Consider the following 25052-nt stretch of genomic DNA (forward strand, 5'->3'; position numbering starts at 1 on the left):
CGCTCTGTCCCGAATGTTTACCAGCATGAAGGAGGAGCGACAGGAAAACACATACAGTGGGCTTGGATGAAAGTCAAACCTCAGAGTGCTGAGGAATTCAAGCTATTTACACAAGTACACCCTCGCCACATACACAAACACAAATGATTTTGTTATTTTATATATCTATAGAGCATATATCTATAGATATATTGAATTTTCACACGCCTCATGATCTTACTTAAAATATTTCAAGTTAAAGGTATTAGTATGTAAAAAATACTTTTTTATTTTGCATAAAACAATATCCATTTATAAGTGTGAATGTGTAATAATGTATTGTACTTATGTAAAGGTTTCGTAAATTTAATTATGAAATGTGTTTATAAAAAGCAAGGAAGCTCAGAACTATTGGAGAAACAAGGGCTGCATCTATAAGCACCATAAGTACAGTGAAGCATGGTGATAGAAGCATCATGATATGGAGCTGTTTCTCTGCAAACAAAAAAAATACTGGGACATTATACATCTAAAAAAAACAAAAACATGAATGGAGGATATACAAGAGTAGAGTTTAATCTCATGGGACAAGAAATTTGCTTCTATTCAAAAGAACTTTTGAACTTTTGATTGAAAATTCATTGATTAGCTTTAAAATCTTAGCCACCTTTACTGGTCAACAGGGCTTTTTAAATATGCTCTAGAAATAGCAAAACCACCAAGACAAATGAAAGGCTGTTGGCTTTAAAAATATGTCGTAATAAATATAAATAGAAATGCTTGTCTAGGGGATTGAAAAAGGTTTCAGAAATCCATCAGTTAAGCTAGGCTACCAGTAGCAGCACCTCTCCTCAGGTGAATGATTAATGAAGAACAGCATGAGCCTGGCGTGTCGGTGGGGGGAAACCATAAACAGCTTTTACCTATGATCATTCACGCATCAGTTATTCGCCCATCAGGCCGTGAAATTCACAAGTAAAGATCACCTTCGATTAAACATACACAGACTAAATGAATTGATTCAAGCTTCTAGCCATAAATACAGGACGGAGATGTTTTGAAACTCGCTGATGGCGTCTCTTACAGTAGCTGACATCCGAGGATTAGGCTAGCTTTTATATAAATGCAGGCTGGCACAGTGCCTGGTATGTGGAAGTGGACTGATCATATCCATGCGGTCACACAAATATGAAGCCGGAAAATCACAGTGCCAAGCGTTTCACAACAGTGCCAATTGTTAAAGATTTAGGACTTTACTAGTTTGCATAATAGCAGCCGTTGATCAGTGAAAACAATACTTCACTCAACCTTTTCCATAAATACGTGCAAAGACAAAGATTATCAAGAGACAAGAATTTCACGTTCAAATAAACTGTTTAACTCGGTCAACAATCGCAGAACATACATGACTGTGTAACGCAAATTATGCAAATTCCTGATCTATTGAATCATTTTCAATAAAAGCAGCCCTGACAGTTGTGCAGCTACAAATCCTAGGTTTTAAACCACAGATACTCCTCCAACTGAATAAAACATGGGATATTTGTCTATAACAGCATATCTAAAGTTGTTTTATTCCATACTTCAAACTTTTAGCCATCGTCAATCAAGATGTATGATCAGCGACATCTGAGAAAAGTTTGATGAAAGCATTTCTGGTAACTTCACACTTTGCCGAAGGGTTCATGCGTCCATATGCTGTAATGATCCACATGTATATTAGGAACACACAAACAAAAAAATGTCTTTCGACAGTGTGTCTCAGTTCTTCTCCTCCTCTCTTCTCCTTTCTCGGTTCTTAGTTTAACCCAGCTCATAGCCTCTTTGCACTAAAAAAAAGCAGAGCTCCCATGGTTCTTGTTCATTCGCTGCCCTCAAAGTGGACGTATTTGACGGTCATTGAGCTCCTGAAGTTTATCAGGATAGGTAACATAGCTCTCATAGCTACATACACAGACAACCATGAAAGTAAGAACAGATAACGTAGTTGCTGATAAATGTAAATAATGCTGCCAGAAATGTGAAAGCTGTCCTGTTATGTCTTCTTGTTTCTTTTAAGAAAACAAAATTAGCTGAAGAGATAAAATCAGTCCAGTGACGTGGAGTAATCCTGCTACATCGACACTGTCCTTCAGTCTCTCCTCACCCGTACCGAGGAGCATACATTAATCACATAAATGGATTCAACCTGTAATCGAATTAAGACCTTAGAACATCTTGCTGATTATGTTATAGACACTCTGAAATGAACAATGCGCTCGTTATGAGAATAGCTTCGAAGATCTACGTGAAATGAGTGCTTTTGTTTTGACCATTTAACAATCCTTCGTATGTACTGTACCTTTTGTTTGGTATTAATGGACGACTGGTTGAGTGACTTCGGCCCCAGATCCACACCCAAGTGCTTAGATTCTAGTGAAGATAAATTTGTTAACAGTATATGCCTCAGTTTTTTGACATATCAAGATATATCAGTCACTCTAGATCCACGTTAAAATGCTTTCAGACCATGACTATAGACTCGGTTCGGATTTTAAAAAAAATAAAATAACAAAATAGTATGCTACTTTATACACTGACGCACGTGATTCAATCTTAACCATAACCATCAATGTTTTTCACCTCCACATGATTGTCTATTTACATAACATTAAATGATTCGTGATTTGTTCCTTCAACAGTTAGATGAGTTCGAGATTTAAATAATGACCAAGTTCACCAAGCTCCACCCCAGGACCTAACGTGTCCATGAAATGACTTACAGGAGGTAAAACACAATCACAAACAAGCAATCTGAACCAAGAAGTCACTTTTTTCTAGAGACTTAAAACACTTCTGCTAAGTTAATGCATTGTTTCTATCACATTCTCACTATTTCATATTTCTAACACGTACTCACTACCTCATATTGTCCAGGTTATTTGTGTAAGTATTAAGAATACAGAATAAAAGTTGCAAATTATTACATTATTTGAGTTTTCATGGAAAACTTAAGCATGCTAAAGTTTTCTTTATGTAATAACAGATCAGATCCTAATAATGCTTGCATTATAAGCTTGTGCTACATTATGATTCTTGGTTTAATTGAAATGTAAAGTGCGCTGTATTACATAGGGCTCCCGAGTTGAAAGTCTCAAAGGGACACTTTATGTGAAGAAGATCGATAAAAAAAGAGTAAGTCTTCTAAAGCTGGGTAAGATCTTTATTCATGAGAGAGCAGAACACTTAAACTTGACTTATCACAATATTCACAGGTGACTCAAGCCGGACTGCGGCAATGATTCAAGGCTCAGCCAAGATAGAGCCTAGAAAAGGAAGAATCCTTGATTCAAAATCACAAAGAAAGTTCTTTGAACATTTTACAACAATGCCTAATCATACCCAGACACTTGGGAAGGAGTCAGGTGATTTAAAGAAGGAAGACCGGAGATGAAAGAACCCGCTCGGCATTATCACATGAGGAGAATGAGGAGGAGGAGGAGGAGGAGGAGGAAGTCTGCCTTCTGATGAGATTCTGGTTTAACAGAAAGCCGATACCAGTAACCTGAGCGCTGTTCATCAGCGAACGGAAAACACGCTCTTGGAGGCTTTGATTAACTCCGTAAATATTTAACATTTAGGACTCGCTGCACACGACTGCCTCTGGAGCAGAAGACCAGACAGAGATCAGAGCTTATGCACATTTTTATAGCTTTCTGAGCTTTTCACCTTTAGGGAATAGCAGGTTCAAAAAATAAGCATAGATACAAGAAGATATTAAATGAGCACACATTTGGGCTTGAAAAATTTAGACTGATAGATGTTGAGTCAAATGACTTAAATGCCCACCTACAGTGAAATGGCTCAAGTTTGTCCTAAACAAATATTTACTATTAGGTACTGAATATTAAATTCACAATTACTACACAAACAATGACTAAATGGATGAAATGAATGAATGGTGCCAATGAGTCACGGCTTCAGGCATCGTCTCCATCGAAACCCACCGGTAACACGTTACACACAGAGCATGTTCATCAACAGCAATTTTCACCCACAAGTGGTGATGAGTCTCTCAGCAAGAGAACAGATACAAACGACAAATGATTTTAACCGGTCGGTAATATCTCTGCTTGTGTCGGAGGACAAGTTGGAGGACACGTTGAGCTCTCGGCTAATAGGATTAAAGTTGTGTACTAACTGGCAGTTATTTTTAATCAGCATTTGCAGTCCAAACTTCATTCACGTGCTTTCATTCACAAACACAGATCAGCTAGAAATATCAAGCCACAGCGCTCTGCTACAGTCGTCTACGAATTTGACTTAACGTTCTTTACTCACAATTGTCTTACAATTATCAGATAAAGCGTATTCAATATTGTAACAAAATGGCAAAAAAAAGAAATTCGATTTTTAAAATGAATTTTTGTTGTTCACACACAAAATAAACTGTTTTTACTTATGTTAGGATTTTATTGTGTTTACACTTCATTCTATTTACAATGTAAGTGATTTTTCTGTAAAGGAGTTACTAAAGAAAAAGTTTTATCTCTATGTATGTAGTGGCATCGTGCAACCTCTACATAAATGTATTTATATTCACGTAAGAAGTACGTTTCTGTCCCATTTACCACAAATGAACTGATTGTAACCTTTCAAGGTTTCAGTAATCGGTATCAGAAATGAAAAACTGGAATCATGTCATCTCCATCCAAAACCAAGACACTTTTTCCTGGCGCTTTGCGTGCAAACCTATACATGTCTCTTTGCGTATGTGATTGTGATCCGATAATGATTTGCTCATCTCTTAACGTCTTCGGCTCATGAATCTTTATCTCCTCCACCCTGTCTCCTCGGCAGCCTACTTCTTCTATGACTTAATCGCTTTAATTTACTCTCTTTACGCCTACATAATTCCCTATACGTACAGCCACAGCCATAATGCAGAGACTGCTAATGCTGCTGTCTGGTTTGCAATTTTAATTCCACTTTAATTCGTATGAAACCCAATCATCTGTTACTTTGCTTCCCTACTAGATGTAGTGCAAAGTGTTGTTGCTTCAGCCTGACAGTTGCCAGGAGCTGATGCTTTAACTGCTCATGCAGTACTTTTTTTGTAGGAAGAGCAAATATTCCAAGCAGGAACCGCACCTCTGGGTGTTTTGGGGCGGAAACATGCCAGACAGAACCGTTTGTTTGGGCTAGCAACACGACACTCAAATCAGATGAATCAACATAGCGGGGAGCGACGATCATGTTTCTTAACCCAGATGAGAGGTGTGGGGTAAAACCGGCATTCCCGGGGGGGTAATGTATCTGGCAAGGCTGTGCACACTCTGCTTATTGCAGATTATTATTTATTCACCTTCTTCATTATAGCAGAGACAAACAAGAAACATTTTTAACATGTAAGTGATTGTCTTTTCACAACGAGATTGCAAGATGTGGCTCGAGGTTACAGTGGAAGTAAACAGTAGAAAAGTGCGCAACTCCAGTACTGCACAATGTTTTGGTTGGCAATCACGTTGGGGTTTCATGATTCAAGAAAAAAAAAAGCAACAGGTTTTTATAGATTACACCATGATGTCAAAACCATTTCGCTCCCACTCTTTGTACTCTACAGATAAAATCTATATATTTATTTATCTATAACAATAAAAAAAGTATGTATATTCATTACCACTATGAATTAAAAAAAAATAATTAGTTACTCAAAATAAAATATATATATATTCCAGTAAATTATTATGGTGTGTTAAAAGGTGATACTGATTTATATACAGATAACGTAAACTTGAAAATTTATAAATAAACTGAGGTAATATGACAAGAAATATAGTAGCACGATTCCCCACCATTTGCATTATGATATACAGGTTCTGAATCAGCGATTCAGTGATTTTTGATCTACAATACACCGATCAGGCATAACATTATGAGCACTGAGAGGTGAAGTGAATAAGACTGATGATCTCATCATGGCACCTGTTAGTGGGTGTGATTATATATATATATATATAAGCAGCAAGTGAACATTTTGTCCTCAAAGTTGATGTGTTAGAAGCAGGAAAAATGGACAAGCGTAAGGATTTGAGCGAGTTTGACGAAGGGCCAAATTGTGAAGGCTAGACCAAAACTGGCATCTCCAAAACTGCAGCTCTTGTGGGGTGTTCCCAGTCTGCAGTTTTCAGTATCTTTCAAAAGTAGTCCAAGGAAGGAACAGTGGTGAACCGGCGACAGGGTCATGGGCGGCCAAGGCTCATTGATGCACGTGGGGAGCGAAGGCTGGCCCGTGTGATCTGTTCCAACAGACGAGCTACTGTTGCTGAAGAAGTTAATGCTGGTTCTAATAGAAATGTGTCAGAATACACAGTGCAGGACGGGTCAGGGCTGTTTTGGCAGCAAAAGGGGGACCAACACAGTATTAGGCAGGTGCGCATAATGTTATGCCTAGTTGGTGTACATTGCAACGTATATTGATGTTGATATTATACGGTCAAACCATAATCTAATTCCCTTGGCGGTTACTGAGTTGTTAGCCAGAGCAAACTGAAGTCCTGCACAACCCCGTAGCAGAATAACTAATACACAGGTACTGATCAGGTCTCTCTTTTGTTTCTTACAAACACAAATAATTTAGAATGTTGCATAGAAATAAACCAAAGTGATAGATTCAGCCAAAGCCTCAGAATAAGCACGTCGAGCCATTTGAACCTTTGCTTTCAAGTAGTTGCTTGAACGTAATGTCACACAAGGCACCATGCTAATGGTAGCTCTCGTTAGCTAAGTAAGTTTTGGGGGCGGAGCTTTGAGTACAGATCAGATCTTTTTCAGCTCATCCCATTTAACACATAGAGACGTATTTTTCCCCCGAAACAAAGCTTACCTAATGCACCTTTAAAGGCTGTACGAAATACAATACGAATGTTTTCACAATCTCTATTTAAATGCTGCTAAATGTGGGAAGGATATCTTTGCTGTGGTTGTCAGGATTTTGTGGATTTTTTGAACATTCAGATCCTAAGGGATAATCCTGTAAATATGTCTTCTCCTAAAGGAAGCCAGATTTCCGCAGGTTTTACTTTCGGGTAAAGTATCACCTTCACTTAACTGCACTTTAACCATACAAAAAAAGGCAATAACAAAAACTCTATTAATAAAAACACAATAACATGTAAATATAACACAATCAATCCTCACAAAAGAAAAAAATACAGTTAAGTCTCTTTATAATGTAAACACTTCTGGTCCTAAAACTAAAAGTTCTACTTCAAATCCAATCTATGTGATATGTTACGGGATCTGATGTCCGATCTGATATCCGATCCGCCATCTTATACACCGGCTCTACTTTTAGGTGGAGTAAATCACATTGTGGGGGCTAAATGAATTTATCTGCATCCACACAGTCATGTATTTTGACAAAACACAGAAGACTGTATTATATACAGACATCCAATCCTCTGTGGACGCTGATAATACACGAGCTTGAACGTTCTGTTTTTGCAGACAGTCGGGATTTGATGTAAGGTTGCTTACGCTATGCAGAACTGTCACATCTGCATCAAAAACTGACATGACCCTGGAACACGTTTCCACCTGATCAGGTAACTAAACACTACTTGACTCTTAGGTAATTATCCCTCAGGCAAAATGACTAATACAAACCCCCGTCACTAGAATTAATCCACCCAAATAACCTTCTTTTACACAGTGTCTCTTCTAATTACTGTACATACTGTATAGCTTGCATTATATGTTACATCATAACGGCCTTGTGTGTGTGTTTGTGTGCTCTGATTGAGACATGGTATGCCTTTTGTTATAGAGTAATAAAGTAAAAAGAACTTCCTCCTCTCCTTGTTCCCCCTTCATCACTCTTTCCTCATTAAAAAAAGATAGTTATGTGATTATGTAGATAATATAAACGTTAAACAGTTAAAAGGACTGAGGGCACAAAAGCGCCAATGTCTCAGGACTGTTTGTTTATCTGTATCAGTCATTTACAGTGAGTTTGAGAAATTGGGTCAAAAGTGACTTTAAACCTGTTTTAACATGAAATCCAGATATTTAACAGATATATGCAAATAAAAAGTTTCAGCCTACTCTGGGTGTAAATGATTTCGGTATAATAAAAAAATTCTGGATTTGGTGTGTGTGTGGGGTGTGTGTGTGTGTGTGAGTGAGTGAGTGAGAGAGAGAGAGAGAGAGAGAGAGAGAGAGAGAGAGAGAGAGAGAGAGAGAGAGAAAGAGAGAGAGAGAGAGAGAGAGAGAGAGAGAGACAGAGAAATGCCCTACATTTCATGCAATGCGTTCCCTTATTGCCAACATGCCAAAAACACTTTGCCTAAAAATAATCACGGGAGACTCGTCTCCAGGGCTTTTCTCTGTCCTTCTAGAAATGCAGACCCATATGTTTAACTGCTTTCACACACAGGCCTTGCTAGCTGGTGCACGCTCACGCATCCTTACAGAGAAGTGGCAACGTTAAAAAAACTAATGAAAATATATGGAGGGGTATCACGGTATGGCGGAAGTCAATTCCAGTTAACACCAGGTAGGATGTTCATGATACTTAAAGAACAAGTTCCATACACCCCACTGAAAGCTGACAGTTTTTCTGTAAGTTGAATTACACTTATCCAAGTGCACAGGATGGCATTTATCGCCCCACCTTCCTTACAAACACGTTTGCTTTAACCCCCAAACTGGAATTACGGCATTACAGTCCAGACATGGCCACGAAGCTTGGAGAAGATTGACTAAAAGCTTCTTCAATTAAAAATCAGACAGTGTCCATTAGATCTTAAGTGTAGAGATAATATAATTTAATGTTTTAACTGCATTATACTTTCACAGCTGCTGCCAGAGAAAATTAATCAACGCCTTCTGACCAATCAGACGAGAAACCAACAGCGCTGTGGTATATATTGATCGGGATTTGATAGTACAAAAAAAGTTTGGGTGGTACTTTTTCTCTCTCTCTCTCTCATACATATACATATATATATATATACACATATATATATATATATATACACATACACATATATATATATATATATATATATATATATATATATATATATATATATATATATATATATATATATATATATAAAATATATCATGGCGTATAATAGAGTTTGGTGTATTCATCATTCTTCGTTTCATAGGCTATAACTTTTAAGTGCACAGCTGAATAATTCTTCACTTCATTATGAGGGCCTGAGAGTTTCTCTGAAGCCTGATTTCATTTCCCCTAAAGGAACCAAGTCTTCTCGTGTGTATTGGATCATGTTGCAGCACCTGCTCACAGATGCTCGGTCCTTAGTGAAGTTCTGGAGGAAGTCTACAGCTGCGTTCAAAAGTAACGTAATGTGCTTAATGATTTAAAAGCTTTTGACCGGGCAGCCTATTAGGAGCCTTTCAAATTTAGACTAAATTAATCCATATCACTTAAAAATAATGACCTGTTACACAAAGATGCCTAATGACAAAGTAATGCAGGTTAAGCCTGAGTACATATTCGTACAACTTTCCTGCCTATTCCAGTAGACGCTCGGCACATAAAAGTTAGATGCTGAGGACTTTATTGGTTGCTTTTTATCATTCAACAAACAGAGACTGAATACAGGTGCTTGACTTCAAAGCATTCAAATTATTAAAATGACCAGTCCCCTGATGTGACCGGATTTTTGGAGCATAGATTATTTGGTAAAGGACTTTTTCAGGAATCGTGATGTGAATAAGGAACCAAGGAATGAATTTGGAATTAATTAATTATGCCCATATTTTTCTTGATTTGCACTTGTTTATGAGGAAAACATGCTGACTAGACATACAGTCATTTGCTTTAGTTACAGCTCATATCAATACATCCTATAAAATCTGATTCTCGAGATAGGTACCTGTCTCTGTGCTGTGAGCACATCTCCAAAACGTGGCCGATACAACCCAAATTTTGTGTACACCTGACAATAAAACTCATATGTGCTTGTTGGAATTTCCAGTCCTGATTTATTCCCCATTTAGCTGTTATGTTCACCAAACTTCTGGGAAGGCTTTCCACAAGATCATAGAGCATTTCTATAGGAATTTGTGGTTTTACAGCAACAAGAACATTAGTGGGATCATGTGCGGATACTGAATGAGGAGGTCCAAAGCTGTTCAGAGGGTTTGAGTGAGAGTCAGGTGCATGGTGATGGTGAGGTGTGCACAAACTTTTGGCCACTGTCAGAGAGTGGCGCTGGACATAACATTGGGTTTCAATGGTCAAGGTTCAAGTTCAAGGTACCGTTCTGTTCTTGGCACCAAAAACTAAAATCTGGCATGCTGGGTAGTGAGTAGTCCTTAGAGGCCTGAATGTTTGTGATTTCGGCTCCCAGGATTGCTGTTGCACCCCTGAACACTCTGCAGCCCAGGTGCACGAATATATTACATTCCTCCTTACTTGTATATGCTGTCGTTTTAGGAAACAAAAAGCAAATGAAGAAATTACTCTTGTTGATTTTTTGTAAAAACATACACGTCTTGCTAGCATGTGTTTTCTGAGATTCACTTTAAAATAAAACTAGCTTCTATTTGATCCAGATGGACCAATAAACTGAAACTGCAGCTATGACTACAGCGGTCAACACAACAGCACAATAACCTGGAAATTGCGACTCGGTTTACAGATTAAAGCTGCATTTTTTATTTACACGCTGAAATGAAAAAAAAAAAAGAGAACAAGAGCTTCATTCTGTCCATCATAGAAAAAGCTCCAAAACAATGCAACCTGACATTTATCCTGTGCAAAAGCATGAAGGCAAAACAGAGCAGGTATTTGTTTGGTCATGACTTGGGTAGGGCCTTGGCAAAGTCAGCGCAGATATTTATACACACCACTACACTACAATCCAACGAGCCAAAAGGAACCTGGCCACACCTCTATATACCATGCCTTCTTTATTTAAGAATAAATAAAGAAATAATCTATAGACAGAACGGAAAATTGAACCTAATGTCCATTACCAAACAAATATCAGGCTTTGGCTCAGCCATGCTTAAAATACCCAGCTATAGCGTCACTGAGGATTACCGACAAGATTATTCCTTATATAATCTCAGCACTGAGCCAAAACTTGAAGCTACAAAGACCCAATTCAAAAATAACACTGTTCTGTGGCATTTATCTCTCGCCTGTCAATCAAAATGACACTAGAGCCAATCCTGTGAAGTCATGTATGTGGAAGAGGGCAAAAACTGCATTCCTTAATTGTGTTACGCGGTTTAAAAAGATGCAGTTGGCTAGCTACATGCCTCACGGAGGAAGCACATGTTATCCTTCACCTTCCTTGGTTGGCACCTTATGACTGGTGGGTGGGAACAGACAGATGAAAGAAGAATTCATTTTTACTTTTTACTTGTATATACTAATATGGACATTGTCTCAAAGCAGCTTTACAAAACATAAGAAATATAGTACAAAAAGCTTAAGATTAATATTAGACTTATATTTAAAATTATTTGTATTAATCACTAATCCCTAGTCCCTGATGAGCACGCCTAGGGCAACTGTGACAAGGATAAATCTCCCATCGATGGTAAGAGGAAGAAACCTTGGGAGGAACCAGACTTAAAAGGGAACCTCATCCTCATAAGTGACAGATATATAGACTGACCTGTAAATTACATTAAACGTGTATAAACCAGATGAATATCTAATCCACATGAAATTAATTGAAATGCACAAGAGGTAAGAAACACCTTATGAATGGCTCGGTGGATATTACAGAACATAATAACTTACTGTACAATACAATAATGTGTCCGTGGTTAGATTCTGGGTGTTTTAAGATTGGAGTAACTTGCACAAAGCCCTGACCTCAACCCCACTAAACACCTTTGGGATGAACTGGAACACCAATTCTACCCCAGACCACCTCACCCAACATCAATGCCTGATCTCTCTAAACACAAATCCCCACAGCCACGTACAACATCCAGTGGAAAGCCTTCACAGAGGAGTGGAGCATTATTATAACAGCACAGGGAGAATGAATCTTGGCTGGAACGTTTAACAAGCACATTATGATGTGAAGGTTAGGTCTTCACAAACGTTTGGCTATATAGTCTAGGCTTAGACTGGATTTCATCTTACCTGCTTAAATCCTGGATATAAATGTTAATAAATAAAAATAAATATAATTAATATTGCTTAATGCCAAAAAAGGGATATAGCCTTTAATGTGGAATTCCACCATCATCACAAATAATAAGGCTCAACACCAGGGCTATTCAAGTAAAATGTGTACAGGTCCAGTTACATAACACTCCTTGACCCAGATAATCAACCATCATGACTGAATGGAGGCAACAGTCCCCTTTTTAATGATTAACCATTAATGATTACTTTATAGCTATAAATATGATCATTTGAAGTGGTTATGTTTTGTTTCGTAGTGATGTTCACAGAAGATAGGTATTTTATTTGTATTCATTTTATAAATCAGAGCTGGAATAAAAAATCTGTGAAAACTCACCCTGAGCTATTGCCTCTAGAACTGTAGCTAGTCTTTTGGTCGGACGCCTACAGCATGTGATTGGATAAGCTTTAACAGGAAACCTGCTACAGAGGCCAAGCTGGTTCAAGTTTATAAAAGCAATAGTTATTGAACTACAGCCAGCTTTTTTCTTTTTTTCTCCACACATTTATTAGCTCTGTTACAATATCTACAGTTTCAAGTGCTCAGACTGGTCTGCTGAAATACTTTGCTTGGCTCACATCAGAACTGCAGTCCACCAATTCTAGATAGTTTAAACTCTAATGTAGTTTTAATTCACTAAACATCAGCATATGATCTACATTTATATGCTTACCTGACCTAATGAGACCCACTGGACTCCTATCAAACTCTTTCTAACTCCCTTTCTAAGTCCACAGGTTTGGTCCACAGGTGCTACTTCACAATGTTTGTATCAAATTCATATAAATCGGCTTATAAACATACACGATGTTAGGACATGATGATGATTTGTGCAGTGGAAGAAAGGTTCAACATTATTCACAGTCTCAAATCATTAGGGAACCTTTTAATGACTGTTACTAGGTATCCATCCATCCATTTTCTATACCCGCTTTATTCCTAATTAGGGTCACGGGGATCTGCTGGAGCCTATCCCAGCACACATTGGGTGAAAGGCAGGGGTACACCCATCACAGGGCCACATATAGACAGACAACCACACACTTATACTCACTCCTAAGGGCACTCCTAAGAATTACCAATCAATCTAATGTACATGTTTTCAGGCTGTGGGAGGAAACTGGAGAACATGCAAACTCACATACACAGAAAGGCCTGTTTGAACCCAGGATTCAAACCCAAGACTTTCTTGCTGTGAGGCAACAGTGCTAACCACTAAGCTGCCCTGTTACTAGGTATATTAAGCCAAAAAAATAGCATTAGTACAATTTTTGTTTGTTTTAAACAGTTCTGGTTGGTTTATGAAAACAATAGCATACCAACCTATGGAAAACCTTAGAAAAGTCTTACTTTACTACTCTAGTGATTGATATGATATGATATGATATGAGATATGATATGATATGATATGATATGATATGATATGATATGATATGATATGATATGATATGATATGATATGATATGATATGATATGATGAGATATAGGATGAACACACACACACTGTCAATTGTGTATGCACACCCAGATCTGGTATACCTGGCCCACCTGCCCCAGGTGTTTTCTTCTCGCTACTCTCACTCATTTCCATCTGCAATGTCACGTGTGCTAAACAGCCTACAAGGTTGCTATAGTGCACTGTAATTAAAAACAAGGTCACTGCTCCTCATTTTGGCTGTTGTCCACCTTAAATGTTTACATATGAACTCTAAGCTGACCCGTGCAGTGACCTGGTGCACTTGTAGCATGTGGAAGTAAACAGTAGAGTAAGTTCTGTTATGAAGAAGATAAAGTGAGATGTGAGACTGGATGTGACATCAGTTTAAGCCTATAAATAAGTATATGTATGTATGTATGTATGTATGCGAGTGAGTGAGTGTGTATGTATATATATATATATATATATATATATATATATATATATATATATATATATATATATATATATATATATATAATTACAATTTCTATATAATTATCTAAGACTCTTATAAGCCAGACTGACAGGAGCTATTTATCGTCAAGAAGGAGGAGAAATAAGGCTGGCTTTGTTGCCTAGCAACAAGCCGACCCGCCCAGTCTCCACCCCCCCTTCAACTACGACCCCGCCCCCTCGTGCGCAAACAAATCGAGCCACGCGACGCTATACGAGGGGGGGGGACAACAGCCGTTGAAAACAAACTGTCATTTTTTTCTTTAAACACTGAATGGTTCATACCGCTTAATTGCTTTCTTATGGCATAAATACATGCAAACAGTGTCTTTATTCATACCTAACGCCACGACAAAATTACACAGAAGACGGAAAACGCGTATTTCCATGCGAACAAGCCTCTAAAGCGCCCTAAAGTGCGACAAAAGTGACGTAACTTGGATAGCCATAAGAAAAAAGTGAAGAGGAACAAAAAACATAAAAAAGTTACCTTTGGCGTAAAGAGACTTGGGGCAAGTGAGGTCGATATCCGTGCCGAAGAGTGAAATGAAGTCAGAGGGCATCTCAGTGCCTCTCTGGGCCGGGGAGGAGAGCTCGCTCTAGGGTTCTAGTGAGAAGGAAAAAAAGTTCCGAGTAGCAAAAGTTGAATCTTTTCGGCTCATTCATAAAAGTGGCGCGTCGTCAGCTCTCCGAGTTTAGCCGACTGAGGAGTGTGTGAGGCGAGTTTGTCTCGTGCAGCCCCTCCCACCTGACACAGGCGCGTCACCGAGGAGAAGCGCGCGCGCCTGTGTCAGGTGGGAGGGGCTGCACGAGACAAACTCGTCACACAGCGGTCACGTGGTCGACGCTTGTGCATGCTAGCAACTCCTGTTTATAATCCTTATCACTGTCAACGTGTCTTTTAAACCATAAAAAACATAAATTTGCTTCTCTTTCTCTCTCACAGTTCTTACATTATTCAGCTCTATCACTGTAACCTCACTGCATTTCTTAATTATTTATCAGATAGGTCAGTGTGACAGTGGTCACTTTTTTCTATAGACCAAGCTGTGTTCATGTGTAAAACGTCACACTCATCCAACACATTAATCGGTGGAACAGATCCGAGTATTATCGACAAAAGATCATGTATATCAAGCTGACTGTATCTTTAATCAGATCCCAGAAAAGCATGATGTTACTTTGAGAAGATTGTGAAGCCAACTGTCACTATTAGGAGTGCATGTGTGTCTGTGAAAGAGCTTACCTTTAGAGTCAAGGCCTTTTTTGCTCTTGATACGATGGGAAAATCTAAGTAACTATAAGTCATGACCTGGGGAATAAACATGGCTCTTTCACAGGGGCAGCACGTAGTGGTTAGCACTGTTGCCTCACAGCAAGAAGGTCCTGGGTTCGAATCTTGGGTTCAAACAGGCAGGGGCCTTTCTGTGTGGAGTTTGCATGTTCTCCCCGTGCCTGCATGGGTTTACTCTGGTTTTCTTCCCACAGTCCAAAAACACATACATTAGGTTGACTGGTAATTCTAAATTGCCCTTGAGTATGAGTGTCTGTCTATATATGTGGCCCTGTGATGGACTGGTGACCTGTCCAGGGTGTACCCCTGCCTGGTAATGTGTGCTGGGATAGGCTTCAGCAGATCCCCGTCACCCTAATTAGGAATAAAGCGGGTATAGACAGATGGATGCATCTTTCACAAGGCCAGTTCCTCCTTAAGAGCATCTGTTCAATCGATTATGTGCAATTATAGAAATCTTGGGACAAGATAGACACTGTGATGTTCATGGAAAGAGGCTCCATCTCCCAGTGACAAATGGAATTTTATCAATAAGAAGAAACAAATGCAGTTCTGGCAAAAAAAAGCCAACCTACTGAAAGAGTGTTCTGTGGTCAGATGAGATGTGATCAGTGCTGGGATTGGAGAAAAATCAGTGAGGCTTTTAATCCCAACTGTGTAGCATGGGGGTGGTAGCATCCTCATATTGTGGGGTGGAATATGGACTGGTGTGTTTAAGAAAATAAACAGCAACACCCAACATCATCATCATCATCAACACAAAACAGACATCATCCATAAACCTGAAACCCGCCCACAACTGTGTCTTCCAGCAGAACATTGACATCAAACAAAGACAGCAAAGTGAATGTATTGGAGTGGTCATCACAAAGCCCTGACCTGGATCCCAATAATGCGGTTATGTCAGAAGGAACAAGCAAAAATTCCAGTAAACCATTGAAGAAATCTGTTGAAGGCAGCCCAAAGAGTTTAATTTAAGTTAAATCTAATAAAAGGCAAAACACCAAATACTCACAGTGTGTATGTCCATGTCTGACTGACTGAAAATCTAATCTAATACAGGAAATAAGAGCTGACATAAATCTATTTATTTATAAAGCTATTATTTTAAAATGAAGTCTTCTGGAAATAATATTGGTGATATTTGACGTAACACATGAAATATGCTGTATAGAAACATGAAGAGTATGAGATGTGAAAGTTGAGTGTCTTTCACCTAGATGTGTGTAAACTTGTGGCCTGAACTACAGGATGTATTACTATCAGTATTAATGGTAAAAAAAAATGATTGTGAAATCGTAAATTAAATAAATATGTGTTTATTTTTAATTAAATAAATTCGAAAATATTTTGACTTCGTTAAGATTATATATATAAGATTATAAGATTGGCAATAATACATGACTTTCACCCTTTCTCTCACTCTCTCTCTCACCTCCTCCTTTCTTTCTCTCTTTCTGTCTCTCACCCCCTCCCCTCTCTCTTTCTTTCTCTCACCCTTTCTCTCTTTCTCTTTACCTCTCTCACCCCTTCTCTCTTTCTTGTCCCCTCCTCTATCTCTTTCTGTCTCTTACCCCCTCCTCTCTCCTCCTTCTTTTTCTCACCCTGTCTTACTCTTTACCACTCTCAACCACCTTTCTCTTACCGTCTCTCTCTCTCTCTCTCTCTCTCTCTCTCTCTCTCACCCCTTCTCTCTTTCTTTTACCCTCTCTCACCCCTCCTCTATCTCTATTTCTGTCTCTCACCCCCTTCTCTTTCTCTCACCCTTTCTCTCTTTCTCTTTACATCTCTCACCCCTTCTCTCTTTCTTGTCCCCTCCTCTATCTCTTTTTCTGTTTCTCACCCCCTCCTCTCTCCTCCTTCTTTTTCTCACTGTCTTACTCTTTACCACTCTCAACCCCCCTTCTCTTACCATCTCTCTCTCTCTCTCTCTCTCTCTCTCTCTCTCTCTCTCTCTCTCTCTCTTCTCTCACTCTTTCTTTCTCTTTACCACACTCACCTCCTTCTCACCCCCTTTATCTTACTGCTTCTCTCTCTGTCTCTGTCTGTCTGTCTGTCTCTCTCTCTTTCATTCTCTTTTTCTTTCTTTTACCCAACCCATCTTTCTCTCTTTCATTCTCTTTCTCTCTCTGTCTCTCCCCCTTTCTCTCTCACACACAGAGCTTCTTTCTGTCTGGTCAGTGGGACATCTCCTGAGTGTTAGTAGAGTTACACATGTTGCCCTCACTCAGCTCCAAGTCACTTTCATATTTAGATTCGAGTTAATGAGCAACATGTGTACAGGAAGCTTGTGTGGATTTCTATCACTTGCAAGGAAAAGTAATGAATAAATTGAAAAGATCAGAGACACTCCTGCCTTCAAAGTTCAATCTGAGTAGCAGCTGACCAGCTGATAAACAGCTGATATGATGACTAGTTCGTTATGACCACAAGGTTTACTCATCAGAGTTGGCCTGATACTGAAGAGCATACTGTATACATACATAAATCTAATGAAGAATTCAGGAATCCAGGAAGCGGTTACTTAAGTACAGATAGATGTAGTAAAGGTTAAATATAGCATGCAGAGATACAGGACGTTTTGTACCAATGGCTTCCATCAGATGTACTAGCAAAAGTGCTCCTGAGGCTATGTCAGGTTGATCAAGCTGCAGATATTTGAAAATCTTTTTGAGTTAATAGCTGTTAAAAAAACATGACATTCATTCCATGAGGCTATGAAGTTCTGCTCTTTCTCCTTAAATTTCCTCAACAACAAACCACCATGTCGTTCCTGTTACACAGAAGTGTCTCTCTGAGATCCTCAGCCATGGTCTCCTCTCAGTTTTTGCATCTCTAACAGGAAAGATAATAAAGTTGATAGGGAGGGATGAAAACGTAGCCTTTAGGGTCTGTGATTAATACATAAACAAGTGAAACATCTAGGACATTCATGCATTTATTAGCGTTACAATTATCAGTTAATTCTCTTTTGACTTTCTGACATGGATGTTTCAATGCTTTTTGAAAATGAGTGAGGAATCTTTGAAAAGCGAAGGAAAAAAACAATAAACAAACAAAATTTCAGCAGAAATTCAGCCACTGTTTTATTAATTAAGGTCACAGCATCTGTTTCCCTGAACTGTCAATCTAAATCCTATCCCAGGAACACTGGGTGTGAGGTGGAAACACACCATGGATGGGTCCGATGCAGACCATTGCAAGCCAAACACACACACACACACACACACACACACACCTAGGGGTGAATTTAGGAGAGGAAACCCTACACAGGCAGTAACCTGAGATCAGGACCCGAACCTGGGAGTCCAGAGCCGTGAGGCTGGAACACGACCCGCTGTGCCACCATGCCACTCTGTGTTTATACCATAGGTGCTATATTTATACTATATGTGTGTGTGTGTGTGTGTGTGTGTTAATATATGTGTAAAATGTTTAATAATAATTATAATAATACCTTATTAAATTTGCAAAAAAAACAAAAAAACAAACAAACTAGGATATGGCCAGACACCTGATCATCACTTCCATGTGTTTTTGATCTTTTTATTCCAGATTTGGAATTAATTTCTACTCTTCTAGAAGGATTTCTACCACATCTTGGAGCGCGGCAGTGTCGGTGTTCATTTAGCCGCAAGAGACGTTACTGAGTTGATCTGTAACAATTCTGCCCTCTGGTGGCTGAAACATGTCATTGCAACTAATAAACTCTGGTCAGAGTCTCGTCGCTTGGTGGGGCTCACTGATGCTATGGATGGATCTGTGTGGACAGTCTGTGACCAGGAGACAGCCGTGGACAGAGCCACTTGGGGACTTTCACACCGTCACGGATCTGCCCTTACATCTGTCAGCTTGTGACAGCAAGGAATTAGTGACTATAATGAACTCAGAAACTACACTGACCTAATAGATCATCATGGGCCACTGATTGCTGTTGCAGAAAGGACATTATTTAGTTACATTTACAATACTTATTTTGTCTAGTGTCACCCAAATGAGGATGAGGTTCCCTTCTGAGCCTGGTTCCTCTCAAGGTTTCTTCCTCAGATCATCACAGGGAGTTTTTAACACGCAGTTTTGGCACATACCCAGTTTTTGCACATTACCTCATTAAATCTTTCTCTACCTATAAATTCTTGTTTTTGCACATTACTAATCTCCTATACCTTTAAATTTCTAGAATTTAGTATTTTTTTGTTATATTTTATTTTATTATAGTTTATTTGTTATATTTTTGTTATATAATTTGTACTCTTAAATTCTAGCATTCAGTATTTTTTTTTGTTATATTCCTGTTTTATTTTTTATTTATTACCTTTTTACCTGTGCATGTGGATACTGCTGGAAGTTGTAAATGTACTATTGGGATAAATAAAGTATCTATCTATCTATCTATCTATCTATCTATCTATCTATCTATCTATCTATCTATCTATCTATCTATCTATCCACCCCCTTGTCTGTCCGTCCGTCCGTCTATCTATCTATCCATCCATCCATCCGTCGGTCTGCCTGTCTGTCTGTCTATCTATCTGTCCATCCATCCATCCATCCATCTATCTATCTATCTATCTATCTATCTATCTATCTATCTATCTATCTATCTATCTATCTATCTATCTATCCACCCCCTTGTCTGTCCGACCGTCCGTCTATCTATCTATCCATCCATCCATCCGTCGGTCTGCCTGTCTGTCTATCTATTTATCTGTCCGTCCATCCATCCATCCGTTGGTCTGCCTGTCTGTCTATCTATCTATCTATCTATCTATCTATCTATCTATCTATCTATCTATCTATCTGTCTGTCTGTCGGACGGACGGACGGACGGACGGACAGACAGACAGACAGTCTGTCTGTCCGTCCGTCCGTCCGTCCGTCCATCCATCCATCCATCCATCCATCTATCTGTCTATCTGTCTGTCTGTCTGTCTGTCTGTCCGTCCGTCCGTCCGTCCATCTATCTATCTATCTATCTATCTATCTATCTATCTATCTATCTATCTATCTATCTATCTATCTATCTATCTATCTATCTATCTCTTCCTCACAACTGTCCCCACAGGCTTGCTCATTAGGGATAAAATAGTTTAATAATTTAATTTAATAATTTTCCTTTTCTCCTTTCTCTGTTTCTCCTCTTTTGTAAAGCTGATTTGAGACAATGTCGACTGTAAAAGGCGCTATACAAATAAATCGAATCGAATTGAATTGAATTAAACTCCAGAACGCCAGATGGCGCAGTTTATCATGCGAGAGTTAAAATCAAGGATGAAAAAGGAAGCGGAAGAGCAATCATCACTAGCCGTAGCAGCGTTTCCTCTGATTTCTTACGTTCGCTATTGAGGAAAGCGCTTGTCATTTTTGTAAATAAATAATTTTTGTATTAAGGTGCTCAAAATGCCGGATCTGGCTGTAGAAAAAGTTGTTGTCCACCCTTTGGTCCTGCTGAGTGTCGTAGATCATTTTAACAGGTAAATATACTTTGTCTGATGATAATGAAGAATTTTTTGTTAACTCACTGTCGCTTGTGGCTAAGCTAACAAGCTAATCCAAGCCGGGGTGTTGTTCCAAACGGAGCTGTATCTGACATGGAGTGCACTATGTAGCGTTTTAACTGTTAACGGTTTGTATTCTAAATAGTGCCCATGTGTAGGGAACATGGAGCGGATTGATATTTGCCCCGAAACAGCGATTGTTTTGGGATCACATTTTTATTTCACTCGTTTCTTATTGTTTGTTTAATTAAGATGTAATGTTTGGGTAAATAAGTGACAGTTTTAGCGAGAAATTTTCGTTGCCTTAGTTATATTTGCCTATAGTCAAATATCAGTGCTAAAGTTATTAATACCCAAGTTATTTAGATCACTGTTAGCTTGCTAGCGAATTATATTTAATTTTTAATTATAATATATAAATATATATATTTAAATATATATTTAAATATAAATATTTAATTATAGATAGATAAAATGAGTGTTACATTTTAATTTTACATTTTTTTAGGAAAAACATATATTCTTTACAGAGACGGTTGTTTTTTCTGAACCTGTATCCGTCTGTTTCTTCGTACTTTTTCCTCTGAGAAGCAGCAAAGCTCCTAGAGAGGAGTGCAAAATTTTTTGGCACCCCTACTTAGAAATAATGTGTGGATATATAATGTTCGCCAGTCCCATTGACTCTTAACTAGACTGCTTAAAACAAACTAAAAGTTCCAGTTTACTTGAAGCTGTATAAGGGGGGTGGGGGTACGCTAACTTTTGCACAGATTTATATGTAGCCTCTATAAAGGATACGGCAATATGGAATCATTCATTGTTCTCATTCAGTTGAATTCATAGAAGATCTGGAGGACTGTGCTCTCTGCTGGTTCAGTCATCCTCTCTCTCTGTTCCCAGCACTGTATCATGAACAGTGTAACACGTTATACATGACCAATCTGTTAGAAACACAGCAGCAGAATAAACAATAATAAGTTGGTTGCTTGTTTCTGAGCAATAATTATAAGATAAATTTATCTTCCTCAGTGTCTTAAATCACATAATTATGTACTTTTGTATCTTTGTCATAACCAGTTTATCTATGACAGTTAGAGCTGAGACACAGCTCACGATGTTTCACTCTGGTGATCCATAATAATCCTGTTTTTCTCACCTGCAGAATTGGAAAAGTTGGAAGCCAGAAACGAGTCGTCGGTGTGCTGCTCGGATCCTGGCAGAAAAAGATTCTCGATGTGTCCAACAGCTTTGCAGGTCTGTCTGTGTGTCTGTCTGTGTGTGTCTCTCTCTGTATTTGTGTGTCCATTGCTGTGTGTGTGTCTGTGTGTGTCTGTCTGTCTGTGTGTGTCTGTCTGTGTGTACCTGTTTCAGTCCACCCCTTTTTTTAAAACTACACACCACTTGTTCTCCTTTAACAGTGCCTTTCGATGAAGACGATAAGGACGACTCGGTGTGGTTCCTGGACCACGACTACCTGGAGAACATGTATGGAATGTTCAAGAAAGTCAACGGTAAGTGCTTTATATAATAACACATGCCTTAGTATTATTAATTACAGAGCGGCTTATAAGCAATTATCTATCATTTTTCAGCCAGAGAAAGAATAGTGGGCTGGTACCACACTGGGCCAAAACTGCACAAGAACGACATTGCGATCAACGAGCTCATGAAGCAGTACTGCGCAAACTCGGTACCTACACTGCACCAACTATCTCAGTTCTCAACATATCAAATATTTTTTAACTCATTTCTCAGTGTGTGACTGTGTGTTTGTGTTTTTCTGATAGGTTTTAGTCATTATCGATGTGAAACCCAAAGACTTGGGTCTGCCAACTGAAGCCTACATCTCTGTGGAGGAAGTGCATGATGTAAGCACCTTTAATTCAATTAATTTTATTTATATATTTATTATATTCATTCTATTCCTATCAGTCATTATGTGAAAATAACAATTGGCAGTAAACAAGACATGCTCACTACAATCTTTTACTCAGCGTAGTAGTTATTTAATATAAGGTGATATTAGTATATAATATTAATATTGTGATAAATTGTCACAGTGCTCATTACTGAGGAATCATCTACAACCGTTCTCTCCCCTACAGGACGGAACTCCGACCTCGAAAACATTCGAGCACGTTACCAGTGAGATTGGAGCCGAAGAGGCAGAGGAAGTCGGTGTCGAGCATTTGCTTCGGTGAGATGTTTCAAAGTTTAAAAGGTTTAGTTGCTGATGAGCGTATATACATACAGTATCATCAGACTTATTCATAGCAGGATGCATTTGACTCTTAAGAACCATGTTTGTTTTATTTAAGTTGCATATACTCCAACCAAATATTTGAACTGGATTGTAATAAATCAATTATTTGCATAAAGAATAGAAAGAAGGGAAAGGTGTCAGGAGCTCTGTGTGATAGAAAAATATCAGCGAGAATCAAGGGGAAGGTGTACAAGACAGTGCTGTATGGTTTAGAGACAGTGTCACTGAAGAAGAGACAGGAGTCAGAGCTGGAGGTAGCAGAGCTGAAGATGTTGAGGTTCTCTTTGGGATTGACACGGTTGGACAGGATTAGGAACGAGTCCATCAGAGGGACAGCTCATGTTGGACGTTTGGGGGACAAAGTTAGGGAGGCCAGATTAAGATGGTTTGGACATGTTCAGAGGAGGGAGAGTGAGTATATTGGTAGGAGAATGTTGGACATGGAGCTGCCAGGCAGGAGGAAAAGATGAAGGCCAAAGAGGAGGTATATGGATGGAATAAATGAGGATATGAAGCTAGTGGCTGCAAGTGTTGAGGATGCAGAAGATAGGGATAGGTGGAGAGAGATGATTCACTGTGGCAACGCCTGAAGGAAAAAGCTGAATGAAGATGACGATTTGCATAAAGAATCATTTTTGTTTCTATTTAAGAAATCTATCTATAAAAAATCTATTTTAGTAGCATAAAATGTTGCATACCAGTGTGTAACAAATAAATAAATAAACCCTCAGGTTGACAGCAGATAGCAGTGGGGGAATTTCTCCTAATCTGGCAACACTTAGCAGGATTGATGTTTGATATCATCAGTGATGAATATAATTCTCATTGTAATATATATATATATATATATATATATATATATATATATATATATATATATATATATATATATATATAGTACAATGAGAATATATATATATATATATATATATATAATTTTTTTTTTTTTTAAATAATATGGAATTAACCACATTTCATTATTTGGTATTAGCTTTGACCCAGCTGTAAATCCACAAACAGCTCAGACTAAGGTGGTGGACTTTCTTATGCTATTTTCCAGAGACATCAAGGACACCACTGTAGGCACTTTGTCTCAGCGCATCACTAACCAGGTCCACGGTCTCAAAGGCCTGAACTCCAAGCTGTTAGACATCAAGAGCTACCTGGAGAAGGTCGCTACAGGAAAGCTGCCCATCAACCACCAGATCATCTACCAGCTGCAGGATGTGTTCAATTTGTTACCAGACGTCAACCTGCAGGAGTTCATCAAGGCCTTCTATCTCAAAACCAACGACCAGATGCTGGTGGTCTACCTGGCCTCGTTGATCCGCTCCGTGGTGGCTCTCCACAACCTCATCAACAACAAGATCGCGAACCGCGACGCCGAGAAGAAAGAGGGCCAGGAGAAGGACGACAGCAAGAAGGAGAAGAAAGAAGACAAGGAGAAGGACAAAGACAAGGAGAAGGATAAGGACAAGGCTGATTCTGCAGCCAAGAAAGATGACAAAAAGGAAAAGAAATGAACTTTAAATCCTGACATGGACTGACATCATCTTGGCTAAAATGAGGATGTTTGGGTTTCTCCCCCTTTTTTTCCTTGCAGGTTTAGTCAAGTCTGAAATCTCTCTTTTGATAGAGAACGTATGGGTTTGTGTTTTGTTTGTCGTTTAAAGGAGGCTTTTCAGTTTTTGTATCCATATCTGTACCCATGTAGTATCGCTGTTAAAAAAAAATTACAATGCTCAAAAAACAGGTCCCATATACTCATATTTTATTGATAATATTGATGATTTACACTTTTGTTCACTACATACAAAAAGAAATGTGCATAATGTTGCAAAGACCACAAATTAAACATGAGTCCTGAGGAACTTCCATTTCATTCCATTGTAGTCTTGAAAAAAGCATTTTAAGG

General features: G+C 38.7%; 2 protein-coding genes across 2 annotated transcripts in view; one reads left to right on the forward strand and one right to left on the reverse strand.

Moving 5' to 3' along the window:
* Window positions 1-14832, reverse strand: part of nfat5b (nuclear factor of activated T cells 5b) — a 40847-nt gene extending 26015 nt beyond the window's left edge. Inside the window, exon 1 of the mRNA XM_058400501.1 lies at window positions 14573-14832. Coding sequence (XP_058256484.1) covers window positions 14573-14645 — 73 coding nt within the window. The 5' untranslated portion in view covers window positions 14646-14832. The remainder of the gene's footprint in view (window positions 1-14572) is intronic.
* A 5833-nt stretch (window positions 14833-20665) lies between these two features.
* Window positions 20666-25019, forward strand: psmd7 (proteasome 26S subunit, non-ATPase 7). The gene is made up of 7 exons (XM_058401303.1): window positions 20666-20850; window positions 22037-22128; window positions 22293-22385; window positions 22467-22564; window positions 22662-22742; window positions 22980-23071; window positions 24198-25019. Exons 1-7 carry the CDS (start codon window positions 20777-20779, stop codon window positions 24658-24660), a joined length of 993 nt encoding a protein of 330 aa, XP_058257286.1. The 5' UTR covers window positions 20666-20776; the 3' UTR covers window positions 24661-25019.
* The last annotated feature ends 33 nt before the right edge of the window (window positions 25020-25052 follow it).

This window comes from Hemibagrus wyckioides, linkage group LG10 (genome assembly GCF_019097595.1).
Source record: "Hemibagrus wyckioides isolate EC202008001 linkage group LG10, SWU_Hwy_1.0, whole genome shotgun sequence".
Classification (NCBI taxonomy): Eukaryota; Metazoa; Chordata; class Actinopteri; order Siluriformes; family Bagridae; genus Hemibagrus; species Hemibagrus wyckioides.

Excerpts from the sequence above, each read along its gene's own strand:
- psmd7 (XM_058401303.1), top strand. The coding sequence starts at position 20,777 with ATGCCGGATCTGGCTGTAGAAAAAGTTGTTGTCCACCCTTTGGTCCTG. Across the intron at positions 22,129-22,292 it reads TGTGTCCAACAGCTTTGCAG|TGCCTTTCGATGAAGACGAT; the intron begins GTCTGTCTGTGT and ends CTCCTTTAACAG. Across the intron at positions 22,743-22,979 it reads CTGTGGAGGAAGTGCATGAT|GACGGAACTCCGACCTCGAA; the intron begins GTAAGCACCTTT and ends TCTCCCCTACAG.